The sequence below is a fragment of the Microtus oregoni genome, unplaced genomic scaffold (genome assembly GCF_018167655.1).
Source record: "Microtus oregoni isolate MIOR12 unplaced genomic scaffold, Mior012 000114F_ref0000099, whole genome shotgun sequence".
NCBI lineage: Eukaryota > Metazoa > Chordata > Mammalia > Rodentia > Cricetidae > Microtus > Microtus oregoni.
In genome coordinates this window covers 1,991,925-2,007,189 of record NW_024544743.1, presented here as the reverse complement: position 1 = coordinate 2,007,189, position 15,265 = coordinate 1,991,925, and the positions used below count along the sequence as shown (strand labels likewise).

Here is a 15,265-nt window from a genome sequence, read left to right as displayed (position 1 = left end):
CCGAGAAAATCGTCACCCTGCTGTCAGCTAAACATTTCCTGAGTGGTCACCTTCCTCTCAGAACCAAGAGTAAGAGAGATGTATGCGTATTTGAGTAAGAACGCGTGACAGAGAGAGGAAGGATATTACTGTTCAAAGGGATGACGCCTATTGACCCCTGCGTCCCCAGACGTCCATACCTTCCTGCCCACTGCCACCCTAGCAGTATCTTGAGGGGCTGATTTTGGTGTTGTGTAGCTCATTACTGCCAGGGTCAGAATTTACATATGGCTGTCCTACCAGTGCGGGCCATCGTCTGACATGACATGCCTTCCTCCATGGGCTATGAAGTACACATGGTGATGCCACCTAGTGCTGCATGGCATCGGGGCTGCACCTGACCTGCCGCATGCCCATTTCCCCAACTAACCATGGTTCTGGTTCCTCTTGGTGGGATGAAACATGACCAAAGCCAACCTGGAGAGGAGAGGGTTTATCTGACTTACCACTCCAAGTTACAAGTCAAAGCAGGAACTTAAACCGAGTGGGAATCTAGAGGCAAGAGCATGAGGCCATGGAGGGGTGCTGTTTCCTGGCTCGCTCCTCATGGCTTGCTCAGCCTGCTTTCTTATAGAACCCAGCCCACCAGCCCAGGACTATCCCCATCCGCAATGTGTGGTCTTCCCCATCAGTCATGAAATCAGAAAACGCCTACAGGCCTGCCTACAGACCCATCTTATGGAGGAAGCATTTTCTTAGTTGAGGTTCCCTCTCTCAGATGACTTGAGTCTGTGTCAGGCTGACAAAAATCAGTCAGCACATCTCCACAACATTCTTCCAGGCTTCTAACCAACCCTGGTAACTATGTCTGCCTGGTCTGTCAGCCTAGAATTACCCTCATTCACGTTGTCTTGCCCTGCCAACCTAACCAGTTGATGCTAACACAGCAGCTGACTCCTGTTCTATCAGCGGGACTACCCCCAGAAGATCCTAGCCCTGCTCCCCGCACTCAGCCTTCCAGGAACCCGGAGGGTGGTTCGAGCCCACGCCCTCCCAGTGCCAGCCCCAGGGCAGCTGCTGCCCCAAGATAAAAGATTAGAGCTCATCTTACAGGCCCAGAGGGAAGCTGTGTTTACGTGCGTGCGGCTGGTCAGATGGAAACCGCCTGCAGGAAAGCAGGCTAGCTGACCGTTACTGTCCTGCCAGGGTTTCCGTCCCCGTCGGTCGCGAGGCTGCTAGGTCACGTGCTCGGGTTTTCAATAACGGAAACTGTCGCACGGCGTCTCGACCGGCTCGTTCTGCTGTCGGAGCGGCTTCCGTCTTGGGTTCTGCCGCTTCCCGTCAGCGGGGGCCCCGAAGAAGAAGCCGTTCCACTTTCGGCTGCAGGGCAACCGCGAAGCCCGCAAGGTCAGGGGTCACCGCCCGCGCCGCGTCAGCGCTGACGGCGTGCGGCCCAGCCCGTCACTCACCCGGCTGTCCAATGGCGGCGCGGGGCGGGGCCTGCGGCGCCTGCGCAGAAGCTTGTGGCGTCAAAGAGCCAGCCGTGTCCATGGAGCGAGGCTGAGGGGTCACGCTCCGGCCGGAGGCTGCGGGCGCCGCGCCGTGACCATGTCGGCGTCGTTGGTCCGCGCCACCGTGCGGGCCGTGAGCAAGAGGAAGCTGCAGCCCACGCGAGCGGCGCTCACGCTGGTGAGTCGCGGCGGCGGGAGGCGGCGGCGGCCCGGGGCGCCGGGCGGGCCTGGCCCGCAGACCAGCAGTGCTCGCTCCAGCCCGGCGGGCGGCGCGCTGACCCGGGCGGCAACCGCCGAGGTCACGGCGTCCAGGAGGAAGGTCGTGCGGGGAAGGCGCCGCGGAGGAAGGCGGGTCGGCAGAGGCAGCCGGGAGGCAGGCTTCGAATCCTCCCCGCGTGAGGCGGGGGATCTGCTCAGTTTAGGGTCCTAACAAATAAGTGAAGTAAAATAGAAGGGAGCCGGGACCAAGCGGGGAGCCTTTCTGTGCTCGGTCAGTGTCGGCCCCCCAGTTAGTCTCAGTTACACTGCGCTCTGTTGCTTTTCCTAGAGTCGGCTCCTTTCTATTTCCGCAAGGTTACATCATGGAATCCTGCTGTGTCTCCTCTCACTCAGAGCAGAATCCTCCGAAAAGTCAGTGTCCAGGCAGGCTTTTCCCTTGGCAATGTTACCTGTTACCTGGGAATTTTCGAGGTGCCCTCTTTCTTCCCCATGCCTACCTTTTCAGCACACATTATCAAGCCCTGCTGTTTTGTGACAAAGAAATAAGTGAGCTGCCTGGGTCCCGCCCTCCGTAACCCAGTCTTACCCGAAATGTCGCCTCCTTTGCACAGACCCTGGCTCAGTCCGTTTGTTGACCACTCCCTATGATTGGTCACAGCAGATCGCAGTTGACAGCCTCTCCGCATTCCCTGTCTCAGTTGTAGGCAGTCATCCCGTCCTTCCTCGGCGGAGTGGCTGAGGAGCAGCCCCACCGCCTGTTGGCTGGTGTGCAGGCTGCGCCTGTGTTTCGTGTGTTTGGTAAACATTTGAACCCTAACATGTAACATGCAAAAGCCGCGTGATGATCACAGGCGGAAAGCTCGGGAGGGCGACACTAGCAAACCAAAGTAAACTGATAGAATAGCTTTAGGTTCTGCTGGCCGCGTCCTCTGACAGGGGAGGAGTGCTCCAGAGCCCACTCGAGGCTCGCCTCGGCGAGGGCAGGTGTAACATGGAAATGTGGGCGCCACTTAGCTCTTCCAGTTAACCACGGAGGGAATTGATGGGCTGGCATGGGGGGGGGGGTGAGACTGTTGACGGCTACTGTCTACAAACGAGGAATGGCTCCAGCTCACCGGTGACGTTAGTGCAAGGACCCTTGGATGCTTGCAGAGGACATCCAGGGAGCATGGGCTCCTTCCACCCCGTATTTCCAGGAGTTACTAAGTAGACTTGAGTCTACTTTACTAAGTAGGGACCAGAGTGAGTTGTGACTTAAACACGTGCTGGCTGACAGGCAGCCCGATCTCCGTTGGTGCGCAAGACAGAGCTAGTTGCAGCTCTCTTATGACCAGAGCCTCGTGCCGCCCAAAGCTCAACTTGCGAGTATATGATGGGGCCGGATCAGTGTGTGCAGAGAAGCTCATTCACCGTTAGCTTCCAGGTGCCGCCTGACTGAGGGCCTGAGGGACACATGTATGGACCTGTTACTTCTCTGGAGTAGGACCCAGAGACCTCTGGGACAGCAGCTGGCGCGTGCATGCAGTCAGAAGCTTACCAGGAGAACTACAGCGTCCAGCGGCAGAGCAGCTGCTAGGGTCAGAGAAGGAAGAGAGCCTTTTACCAAAGGATTATATACACCATGCAAAGTGATTTTTTTGAAAATTTTCAGTCGTTAACTCTCGCATCATTAATTTAGCAGCCCCTGCAAATATTTATACCTAAACTACAGAACTGTAAGACTAAATGCATGATGGGTAACAAACCCCGGGGTGGGGGAGGTGGGTCAGCTGGCAGACAGCTCTGAAGCATGAGGGCCAGAGTTTCCTCTCCAGTTCCTGGATAGAAACAGCTAGGGTTGGGGGTGGTGCATGCTTGTACTCCCAGTGCTGGGCTGGGAGCAGGGTGGCCTGGGCTCCCTACTGTGGAACTGAACTGAGACGGTCACTTGGAGTGCATTTCCCAGCATTCTGACGGCAAAAGCGGCCTTGAAACAATTTTTGGTTTGTGGTTTTGAATATTTCCTTAAAGTTAGACTTATTTAAGGTGTGGGCACGTGTGCCTTAGGGATTGTGTGGTCAGACGACAGCTCAGGAATCATTTCTCATCTCCCATCGTGTGGTTCTCAATGTGGAGGCACACTCTTTTACCTGGTAAACATCTTCAAGATGTTGTCCCTATAAGTAACCATGTTCCTATGGTGTACACGGGAGCTGACCAAAGACATTGCTAGATTTTAGGGTATTTCAGTAATCTGAATTCTGAGTCCTTACTTGTTGGGGAATTTCTTGGGGAGGTCAGGTTGAGCTGGTCTAGGGGTGCAGACACAGTAGGGAACTGCCAGTTTTGCAGTGGGCTTCAGGAGAGACCTCATCATTGCCAGGACGTGAGTCAAGGGAGTCACTTACCTTCTTCTAGGGCCAAATACAGTGCTGTATCTAGAACAGAAAGGTGCAGCCCCACCCCCAGCAACAGTCAGCCCCATTCAATTCTTTTAACTGACCAGAATAGTTCCTTCAGCTGAACAATAGCTGTTCGCCCCACTCAGGCAAGGGCATGAGGGTCGAGTGTTAAGACCAGCCTGGAATACATAGTTGAGTGTCTGTCTCCAAAACAAGGCAAAGTCAGGATAGTCACTTGCCAGTTTCAGCTGTCCGTCCCTCTTAGCTGAGAACTCCTTAGTAGCAGCTCCCCAGGGAGGGACAGCAAAGTTAGGATCTGTTTTGGTCCTTTGACAGCGGCTCAAAAACATTTGGGTCCTTTTAATGTCATTTCCCCCTTGCGTGTTAGCAGCCCAATGCCCATGTGGTTTTACATGCCTTGCTTTTACTTGCTATATTGAACTTGTTTTGAGAAAAACATAGCAGTGTAGATCAAGCTGATCTCAAATTCATGATCCTCCTGCCTCAGCTTCCCAGTAGCCAGGAGTATAAGCAGCTACTGTTTAAATGTTTTCTAAGACTTGAGAAGAGAGGAAAACCCACTGATTTATAAAACCAATCTAGGTAACTTAGAAATCTTTATGGGAATAAAACTCAGGTCCAGTTAATCAAAAAGAGCGTGCGTGCTCACATCACGCAGTATAGTATAGGCTTTATTGTCACCTTGGCCTGTGCGCTTGAAATCCAGGCTCTCCTTCACGTTCTTGCTCCAATAAACACTTCTTTCTAGGCCATGCATTTCCTAAGCTTTTTGTTTAATGTCTGTGTTTGTATGTATATGTGTATGTATGTATATGTGCCATGAGTACCTGGTGTCCCCAGGGGTCAGAAGAGGGCAATGGATTCCCTGAAACTATAGTTACATGGTGCTGGCCCCCCGTGTAGTTGCTGGGAATCAAAGTCAGGTCCTCTGCAAGGACAGCTAGTGAGTGCTCTAAGTCCTGTTGTACACTAGGTTTGTCTCCTCAGCACTTTCATAGAAAATGTGTCTGTGAAAGTGTACGACTGGAAGACTGGGAAGTAAGGGCTGTGGGCAGCTACCTGGAAGTGTAATAAATAAGCACATTTTTAAAGTTCTGTTTATCTTTGATAAACCTTTTACTTTTACTAAAATGGTTTTCTTTCTGAAATTGAGTTTAGATAATTTAAAAATGTATTAGCATCTTTAAAATCTGTATAACTATTTAATTCCCAAATAAGTTCACATTTAAAAATTCTTTTCTGGGGCCATATTGTAGAGCAACCACTTTAAATGTGAAACAGCGAATATTGGTGTATTCTGACATATGCTGTCACTGGATAGCAGTACCCTGGGTTGGTCCCTTGTGCACAGTGGCTTTTCCTGAGGAAAGCAGCCTGACAGCTAAGGTACAGTTAAGGAGCAAAGGCAAGGTCTCTTCTTCCTCTTGCTCCATTGAAGTTCATGGAGCTTCGTTTCACCAATACTCAAATCTCAGGGATTTAGAAGCATGGGCTTGCCTATTAGTTTCTCTTGTTGCCTTATGCTCCTTATTATTTTAGTAGCTTTTATTTGGCTTTCTCTCTAAATGTCTTATTTGTGTAGCCTTACTTTATGAGAAATACAGATAATGGCAAGATGTAATAAAATCACCTGTAATTAGCTTGCTTTGTGATAATTAGAAGCTGCCAAATAACCAGACAGAAGTTCAAAGTCTTATAGCTCAGTCTGCTGGGCATCACAGTTAGGAGTGTGTGTTCGTTTTCTTGTTTTGTTTTTTTGAGATGGTTTTCTCTGTAACTTTGGAGCCTGTCCTGGAACTAGCTCTTGTAGACCAGGCTGGCCTTGAACTCAGAGATCCGCCAGCTTCTGCCTCCGGAGTGCTGGGATTAAAGGCTTGTGAACCACCACCGCCTGGCTGCTTTTGAGACAGGTGTGGTCCTGGCTGTCCTGGAACTCATTTTTGTAAGTCAGGCTGGCTTTTAACTTAGGGATCCACCTGTCTCTGCCTCTTAAGTGCTGGGATTAAAGGATGGACCACCACTCCCTGCTTGTGGTTGATTTTAATGAGTGTTTTTGTTAACTCCCTGAGGTTGGCATTCCTCTCTTCTACCCTTCACGTTGTGTCTGTGTGCCAGTTCAGTCTGTCTGCACTTAACTGAGAGTCAGGACTTTACAGCCCACACTGACTTAAAATAGTGCCCTAAACAGCATCTATTTGTTTTAAGCATGCCGTGTTGCTTTTCTTTCGTATGTGTGGGGTGCTGGTACATGTTTCATGTATGCGCATGTGTGGAGGCTGGAGGGTGTCTCCAGTATTCTCCATTCCTCAGGAGCTTTCCACCTTTCTTAGTCTTGAGAAAGGGTCTCCCACTGACGGGAAACCCCCCAAGTGGACATGGCTGCCTACCTACTCCCCTCCCTATCTCTATTTGTTGTTTTGTTTTATGGAGATTGAACTCGCGTCCTCGTGGCTGCAAAGCAAGCTCTTTACCAGCTGAGCCGCCTTCACGGCCTGCAGTGCACAGCTTCTTCCTTCATTGTTGGTTCTGTACTTTCTGCATTGTTTCTGTGGCTCTGGATTTGGTTCCACACTGTATTTGTACTTCATCATCTGTCCAGGCCTCTAAGTCAGATCTGGTCTAGGGCCAGGCCTATGATCTGTCTCCTCGGCAATAAACACAAGTACGGAGGACATCGTTCCCTTACCGTGATTTCTCTCACCTTTTGCACTGTGCCCCATCCTCTCCTGGACTTCAGAATGCCATCCTCTCTAGGCCGCCTTCCCTGTATTCAGTATTAGTCTTTACAAGAATCCTAGGAAAGGACATTATCCCTCCTAAACGTTAGAAAAAAACTGTTTAAAGTGTCTATTGGGACATATCCAGGAAGCAGTCCAGGAGCAGTGCAGATCAGAATAGGTTCCCAGCACCCTCTACAGGAAGGTGGGACTGGTGATACTGAACACGCTACATTGGGACATCTTCTCCTGCTAAAGACCATTAGGCTAGGTTGAACTGCATTCTTAGCTACATAGCCACATACTTGATTCTGTCACTGAGGAGCATGGCTGCTCACCTAGATGTCCAGGTATGTGTTACCCACAGTGGAAATCTGTGCCCAGGAGCAACTCTCCAGCCGTGCATTCAGATGGGTTTGAAGGGGATTGAACCAACATGGGAACACCCAAAAGTTGACTTTTCCGTTGATGGGCTATTCATGAGCATCTGTGCTGGCACTGTACTTGTTACAGGCCATTCAGTAGATGCACAGAATATGGTCTCACAAGAAAAGGTGGGCTTCTGTCAGGGCAGGAGTGTGCTTTCGCGGTGGCTCCTTTATGGGATGGAACCCACCTGGTTCTCTGGGAAAACCTGCAGGCATGCACTACATCAGGCTCTGGTGGGGGCATCTGCCCATCTGTGCGTCAGAGGATGAGCCTAACAGCTGTTTCTTTTTTCCAGACCCCCTCAGCTGTGAACAAGATAAAACAACTTCTTAAAGACAAGCCAGAGCATGTAAGTAACATGTAAGCTTGCGGAAGGGTTAGCAGAGCTAAAAGTTGTGGTCGCGGGTCAAATGTATTTGTTGCAAATAGTATATTTTCATTAATTAAATTGTTTTTTGTTAGTTTTTACATTGCTAAGGTGTCAACTTCCTGGCCTCACTCATGCCAGGCAAGTACAGGGAGCTGCACCCAAATTCTTGAATCACACAGGGAGTTTTTCCATAGAAAGCAGCTTCTCACTGCTCAAAGCTCTAGACAACTAAGATTCCACGTTGTCACACTTAAGCCAGATGCAGCCTTGAGGTTGGCTGTGTGCTTACTAGCTGGGCATTCCCCTGCCTCTACTGCATGCCTTAGGGTGGCTGGAGGATGTTCTGGAGTTCTCCTCGGGAACCACTGGCCTGCATGGTCTATCTCTCTCGCTTCTTCCGTAGATGACACATGCAGTAAATGCTTGGTTACACTTCGTTCTACCTAGTAATTCAGTCTCCGGATCATTTGGTAAAGGTCCCCTCTTTCATGACTGCATGTATTCCCCTGAGCAGGTTTGATGTGTTCAACTGATCCTCTGTGTGAAAGCTATCTGGGTTTTGCTGTCAGCCGCAGACATAATTTACCAGCTGTAGGTGAAGTGAGTCACGCCCAGTGTCAGACCTGGAAGCCTGGCTTACCATGCCCACGGGGTCATCCCTGCATGCAGTCGCTTCTGGCTGTGGCCTGTGGATGGTGGTCCTGGTACTGTTTTCCGGATTCTCTTATATTTCATGACCGGACTTCTTACACTCCATGCTAAAGGCTGTTAAATGCCACCAGGTGTCAGTGTTCTGACTCTGAACTTTCTAGCACATAAATTGACCAAAATCGGGGGCTGGAGAGATGGCTCAGTGGTTAAGAACATTGCCTGCTCTTCCAAGGGTCCTGAGTTCAATTCCCGGCAACCACATGGTGGCTCACAACCATATGTAAAGAGGTCTGGTTCCCTCTTCTGGCCTGCAGACATGCACACAGACAGAACATTGTATACATAATAAATAAATAAATATTTTTAAAAAATTTTGACCAAAAACTAAAATTAGCCTTGTAGGATTGTAAGGTATTTGTTCTCGTTGGTGTATAAGTGTAATTTACAGCATTAACAATCCCTATGGAAACTAGGCTACTTTTGAATTCATGGGTAATCCACCCTCTCTTCCTTGTGAGTGCTGGGGGTTGCAGGTGTGAGCTGCCATGCCTGCTGAAAACTGGATTTCAGAGACTGGGGAGGGTTTCTGTTTGCTTTTGCTTTTTGTGTTTCTGGGAGTGAGCACAGGACTTCAGACATGCTAGGCAAACCTGATGCGGAGCTGCACCCCGCGCCCTGTCTGCACACTCTAATGTGTGGGCTCCTGTTCTCCTAAGGACTTCCTGATCACAGAGACAAACTAAACCTGCACCCCAAAAATTCATGCATTCAGAGTAATGGAATGCCCTCAGTCTAAGCTTTGCAATCAAGCTCATGAAGCAAGCACACCTGACAGGGTTTCTCAGGATTGCAGTGTCCTGGTGGGACAGGACTGAGGGTAGTAGGGCTCGATTGTTCACTTAAAGGGCAGGAACCAAGATTGCGAGTGTAGGTAGATATTGTTAGAAAATCAGTCGTGTGCTGTGTTGGCTAGTTTTACATCAACTTGACTCAAGCTGGAGTCATCTAAGTGGAGGGAGCCTCAGTTGAGAAAATGCCTCCATAAGATCTGGCTATAGGCAGGCCAGTGAGGCATTTTCTTCATTGGTGATTAGTTGAGGGGCAGGGTAGCCTATTTTGGGTGGTTGTATCCCCAGTCTGGTTGTTGTAAGTACTATAAGAAAGTAAGGACCAAAGCAAGACAGTAAGCAGCACCCTCTACAGCCTCTGCATCAGCTCCTGCCGCCCCTCTAGCCCCTCTCACCCCCTCCCCCCACTACACACACATTTTAAACTTCTATGATCTTTGGCTTCCTGGTCTTTTGGGATGTTTTACCAGATTGCCTTAGAAAGGAAGCTCCTGAACTGGAGCCAGGTGAGAAGATGGACCTCAGTGCTCACTAACCATGGGAGCCTCCAGATACCTCACAGAACAAAGTGGAGCAAAGCCTCTTAAAGGAACCCCGGGTTTTAAAGGCAGTCTACCATCAAATGCCCTTAAAAAAAATGAGGTGACCCAGCATTTTAGAGGTAGAGGCATGTAAGTCTCTGATTTCTAGGCCAGCCTGGTCTACAGATTGAGTTCCAGGACAGCCAGGGCTACAAAGAGAAACCCTGTCTCAAAAAACCAAAAGGAGTAAAGACAAAGCCAGATGTGGTGGTGCCTGAGCTCATTGCCTCAGCCTTTGGAGGTAGAAGCTGGCTACACAGCAAGTTGGTGCCATTTGTGGACCCTGTGTTGAAGAAGTAAAGGAAAAGCCAGTTATGGCAGTGCCCTTGCAATCCCAGCACCTTGAAGGATGAAACAGGTGGGTTTGTGGCCCTCCTGTACTTCAAAAAAAGGAATGCTAATGGCTACAGGAGAGCATTGTGCTCCCATTACTTCCAAACTATAGTTAAGAAAGCAAACACTGTGACTATGTAAAGGCCTAGATAGAGTAAAACTTTTACTATGCTGTAGTAAAACTATGCAGACACAGCCAGGACAGGAGAGACAGAGAAGCCACCTTCCTGCACTGCGAGGCTTGTGCAGTCCTTCCTGTGCACTTTTCCTGTGTTGTCCTAAGTGCTTGTTCCCGTGACATTTGTTCTTCCTATAGGGGCATCTTATAACCAGGAACCTGTTGCTTACCACTGAGTTTACGAGAAAATGAATAGTGGTAATATCAAAGGTTGCTTTCTGTCTTTTAATTTGCTTGCTATCCTGTATGTAGGCATGCATTTCTATTAGTACCTTCGTGTTTGTGTGCATGTGTCTGAGGCCGAAGGTCAACCTCAGGAGTCACACATCCTGACTGGAGACACAGTTTCTCACAGGTCTGGACTTGAGGAGGTGGACTAGACTGACTGGTCAGCAAGGTGCAGAAGTGGCCCATCTGCGCCCCTCCCCAGAGTGGGTACAGACACGTGTCACTGTGCCGGGCCTTTTCATCTGGACTCTAGGAATCTGCCGCAGGCTCTTGTGCCCTTTACTAGTGGAACCCGCACTGACTGCCTCAAGACCATGTGCACCTTACCTGGGCTGGCTCCAGCCTGCCAGTGTAGCATGAATAATAGAAACCCAGCGACAGATGTTGGGGTTCATCCTGAAGATCAGAAAAGCAAAGCAACCAGCCACTGGCTCTTACCTCTACTTCAGACCAAAAATGGGCAAGATCCTGTCTCCATGAATCCTGAAAACTCCACACCACACACTCCACTCTCCACTGAGTTCCTCTCTTCCCCTTATGTTCCCCCTACATCCCAGCCACATCACTCTGTGTCTCCACCTCCGTGTTGCTGGAATCACCTTTGTGTGAGCTGTTTCTCTTTTAGATTCAATCTTGTAGCCCAGGGTGACCTTGAACTAACAGATCTCTCTGCCTCTCCCACTTCTGGGATTAAAGGTGCGTGCCACCATTCCTGTCCTTTGTGGCTGTCTAGTATGACTGCTTTGCTCTCTGATCTTCAGGCAAGCTTTATTTATTAAAACACAAATAATATACTGCTATATCACAGTCCTTGTACCTCACCTCCCAAGCAGGTACTGTGTGGGCGGAGGCTGTGTGTTCGTTTCCTGGCCGCCCAGACCCAAAATAATCACACAGAACTATATTAATTACAACAGTGCTTGGCCAATGACTTAGACATATTTCTGGCTAACACTTATATCTTAAATTAACCCATTTCTATTAATCTGTGTATTGCCATGGTGCTGTGGCCTACCAGTAAGGTTCCATCCAGTGTCTGTCTCCTTCACTGGCTACATAGTGTCTCCCTGACTCCGCCTTATTTTCTCCTTTCTCTGCTTGGAGTTCCCGCCTTGCTCTATTCTGGGCTGCCATAGGCCCAAAGCAGCTTCTTTATTAACCAATGGTAATAAAACTTATTCACAGCATACAGAGGAGAATTTCATGTCAGTGCTGGGATTCAAGGTGTAGGTCATCACACAATGTTTATCTTCTCAATTCTTTTCAGGTGGGTCTGAAAGTTGGCGTGCGAACCAGGGGCTGTAATGGCCTCTCTTACACCCTGGAGTATTCAAAGACAAAAGGAGATTCTGATGAAGAAGTTATTCAAGATGGTAAGCTCCCTTGTCTTTTTGAGACAGATTCTTTTGTAGCCCAGGCTAGCCCTGAACTCTTATGTAGCTGGGTGTAGGGATGACATTAATTCCTGCTCTGCCTCCCAGTGATGGGGTGGGGTATGAGTAAGCACCCACACTTGGCTCTGGTGAGTAATGGACGGGTTTTTGTTGCTGTTCTTTAACATTTTGTGGTCTCTTTTTCCTGATGAAAACTTGTAGAAACTGATGTAAGGCTGCTGGGTTAGGAATCGTCTGAGTGGTGCTTGTTACGTGCCCAGCGCTGGCAGACAGTCTTTTGCCATGTGCTCCACTGAATGGGGAGAGGCGACAGTTTCCTGGCTTCTGTTGGAGAACCTGGTGCAAGGAGAGACTCAGTAGCTGGGAAGCCCAGGGGCTCACAGTGAAAGGACCTAGTGAAGCTTTGAACCCAATCCGTTCTAAGGGTTAAGGGGGGGTTACGTTTTGTCTCAGCTCTGAATGGTCATCACAGCGAACAGTTTAGGCTTATAGGTTTGTTTTTCCTCGTTGTTTTTTTTTGTTTTTTGTTTTTTGTTTTTGAGACCAGAGCTTCACTATGATCTTCCTTCCCACACATCCTGGTGCTGGAATTAGACAGTGGCTGAGGATCAAGCTCATCCTCGCAGGTTTTAAAAGCTGTATTAGTGTGTGAAGTCAGAGTACAGCTTTTGAGAGTTGGTTCTCTCCTGGGTCCATGGGTTCTGGGTAGTCAGGCATCCACTCACCACACACAGATTTTAAGACCATCAGTTGAACAATCCAGCCATTTCTGCTGAACCAGTTTTATGTGGGCATATTAGTGCACATTCCTAGTTCTGTGGAGACAGAGGGGTTGGGTCCTCTGTAGCAGGAAGGACAAGCAGTTGTAAGCTGCCTAAGATGGCTTCTGGGAACCAGGCGGGGTCTTCTGCAAGAGCAGCATGAGCTCTCCAGACCCAGCTCCACTTTATCAGCTCCTGCATTTGACACCAGCCCCTGTCATCTTGCAAAACCTACCAAAGACTGAGGTACAGTGGCTCAGGCTTAATACTGGGATTGGAATCTTAGGTGCTGGGTTCAAGATCAGGTCAGGCCAGCCTGGGCTAATAAGATCTTATGCAAGGTAATAACCACCACTAGATATTGTTGTTAGTATATTGGAGCCATTTTGGTGTGAGACAAGCAGGAAATTGTATTCCCAACTTCCATCATATTTAGCTGAAATAATTAACCGATAAAGGCCTTCTTAAGTTATAAAAAAATGGAGCTGGAGAGATGCTTAGAGGTTAAGTGCTTTTGACTCTTCCAGAGGACCTGGGCTCAGTTCCCAGCACCGACATGGTGGCTCACAGCCATCTGTAACTTTTGTTTCAACACCATCTTCTGGCTGCCCCAGGCATTGCACACATATCTACAGGCAAAACACCATGCACATGAAAAATCTTAAAAAAATAACATCAGTTCAGAAGTATAAGCTGCAGTTGCCCCCTACAGAGGAAAGGCCTATAGAGTATGTTCATGTTTAAGTGATGTCTTTTGAGGAAAAGCATATTTTGCACTTTTGAGAGGTCAGTCTCTCCTTCCCAGTGACTAGGAAATGGTATTCATTTATAAGGTTAGCAGCAGATTACCGCTCTGGGTCCAGTGGGCATTCTCTGAATTCCATGTCTCATTGTGTGGTCTTGGTTTATATGGTCTGGTTTAGAATGTACCATGGAACAACAGTACTGTGGGCGTTTATAGCTGACAGGGTCAGGACAGATGTTCCCAGAGTCTCGTGAATGCCATCATTAAAAGCTCACAGAATTGCACGTTTTCCCATAAAAGATTGGGGTAGGGAGGTGAGTGAAAGGCAAACCAGTTTTGCAGAAATGGCCGTGGAATTTCCAAATGTAAAAAGTCTTCCTTGTTATAATTGGTTGGAGTTAGGCACAGGCTGGACTGGTGGGAAGTGGTGGGCTTCCTCTAAGGAGCCCTAGACTTGCCCAGAAGCTGTGGGTGCTGGTGGCACCGACTAGAAATTCACTGCAGGTTCTGCACACCACAGGCTTTATGTGACATGTGTTTCTTTTTCCCAAGGAGTCAGAGTGTTCATCGAAAAGAAAGCACAGTTAACACTTTTAGGAACAGAAATGGACTATGTGGAGGACAAACTGTCCAGTGAGTTTGTTTTCAATAACCCCAACATCAAAGGAACTTGTGGCTGTGGTGAAAGCTTTAACATTTGAAACCTCAGGACTCCAAGCTCCGGGAGAGCCGGGATCTACCTGGGAGCTTACTGAAGAAATCATGTGACTGTCATGTTTCAGAGTTTATGATGTGCGGCCACCTCAGGGGGGAATAAAGTGATGCAGCCACTGTGCTAATCCCGAAAAGCTGGTATCTGTATTGTCTGTAAAGCCCAGAAACTGGGAAAACATTGTTTTCTTTAGGTCATTCTCCTGTTCTGTACAGAAAACCCCTGCGCTGCTCTTAACTCTGTAGCTTTGTTCTTTGCGCTAGGACCAACTTCGTGGCCATTGCTTTGCCGGGAGCTGAGGGAACGGGTAACAGGTGTGCACCCAGAGATTCTAGTGAGTGGATTGAGACATCTCCTCGCCCCCTTCTCATCTCCCAGGCAGGACAGCTGTGGGTAACAGTGTAGTGGTCCCTCATTTCCCTCACATTCGCCATGGCCTTATACATTTTATTAGAAATATGATCATCGGACACCTTCTTCCCGCCCTTCAGTAGTTCCAGATTTCTGAGTGATGGTGTCAGAAGGTGGGAGCTGCCAGACCTTGTCTCGGTCCATCCCCTAGCGCATGCTTCGAGATGGTTGGCTTAGACCTTTCCATTGGAAGCTGTGACAAGCAGCCAGCTAGCTCACCGCACTTAACCCTGTGTGTATGAAGACCAGACCTGATAAGTTAGAGAGCTAGGACCATACCCAGCTCTCCCTTCCTCACAGGTGACCCCAGTACTGTATGAGACACTCAGGAGGTGAGTGGTGCCTGCCTTCCATGCCTGGGCAGCATTTTGATACGACTTTAATTTATAGACTGCATTTGTTTTCTTCTGAATGGAAGAGCCTTGTTTAAGCTCTTTTATTTGAATTGCCATCTTGCTTGTTTAGAGCTTTGAAACCATAGTTTCTTTTTTTTTTTTTTTTTTTTTTTTTTTTTTGGTTTTTTGAGACAGGGTTTCTCTGTGGCTTTGGAGCCTGTCCTGGCACTAGCTCTTGTAGACCAGGCTGGTCTCGAACTCACAGAGATCCGCCTGCCTCTGCCTCCCGAGTGCTGGGATTAAAGGCGTGCGCCACCACCGCCCGGCTGAAACCATAGTTTCTTACAGAGATCCTGCAGCAGAAGAATTTACTCTTGGAGCACAGGGCCTATGGAGCAGACATGGAGGTGTCTTCTTAGTTCCCAATACGCATATATTTCCTGGTTCCTAAATGAAATTGC

At 48.8% G+C, this 15,265-nt stretch overlaps 1 protein-coding gene across 1 annotated transcript; it reads left to right on the top strand.

The window, feature by feature from the left end:
- Window positions 1-1,490: 1,490 nt before the first annotated feature.
- Window positions 1,491-15,003, top strand: LOC121443899 (iron-sulfur cluster assembly 1 homolog, mitochondrial). Its single transcript, XM_041645655.1, has 4 exons — window positions 1,491-1,668; window positions 7,553-7,606; window positions 11,714-11,819; window positions 13,899-15,003. The coding sequence occupies exons 1-4, from the start codon at window positions 1,588-1,590 to the stop codon at window positions 14,045-14,047; spliced, it is 390 nt and encodes a 129-aa protein (XP_041501589.1). The 5' UTR covers window positions 1,491-1,587; the 3' UTR covers window positions 14,048-15,003.
- Window positions 15,004-15,265: the final 262 nt, after the last annotated feature.

Coding starts and splice junctions, on each gene's coding strand:
- LOC121443899 (XM_041645655.1), top strand. CDS start 1,588: ATGTCGGCGTCGTTGGTCCGCGCCACCGTGCGGGCCGTGAGCAAGAGG. Junction 1,669..7,552: donor CGCGAGCGGCGCTCACGCTG/GTGAGTCGCGGC, acceptor TCTTTTTTCCAG/ACCCCCTCAGCTGTGAACAA. Junction 11,820..13,898: donor TGAAGAAGTTATTCAAGATG/GTAAGCTCCCTT, acceptor CTTTTTCCCAAG/GAGTCAGAGTGTTCATCGAA.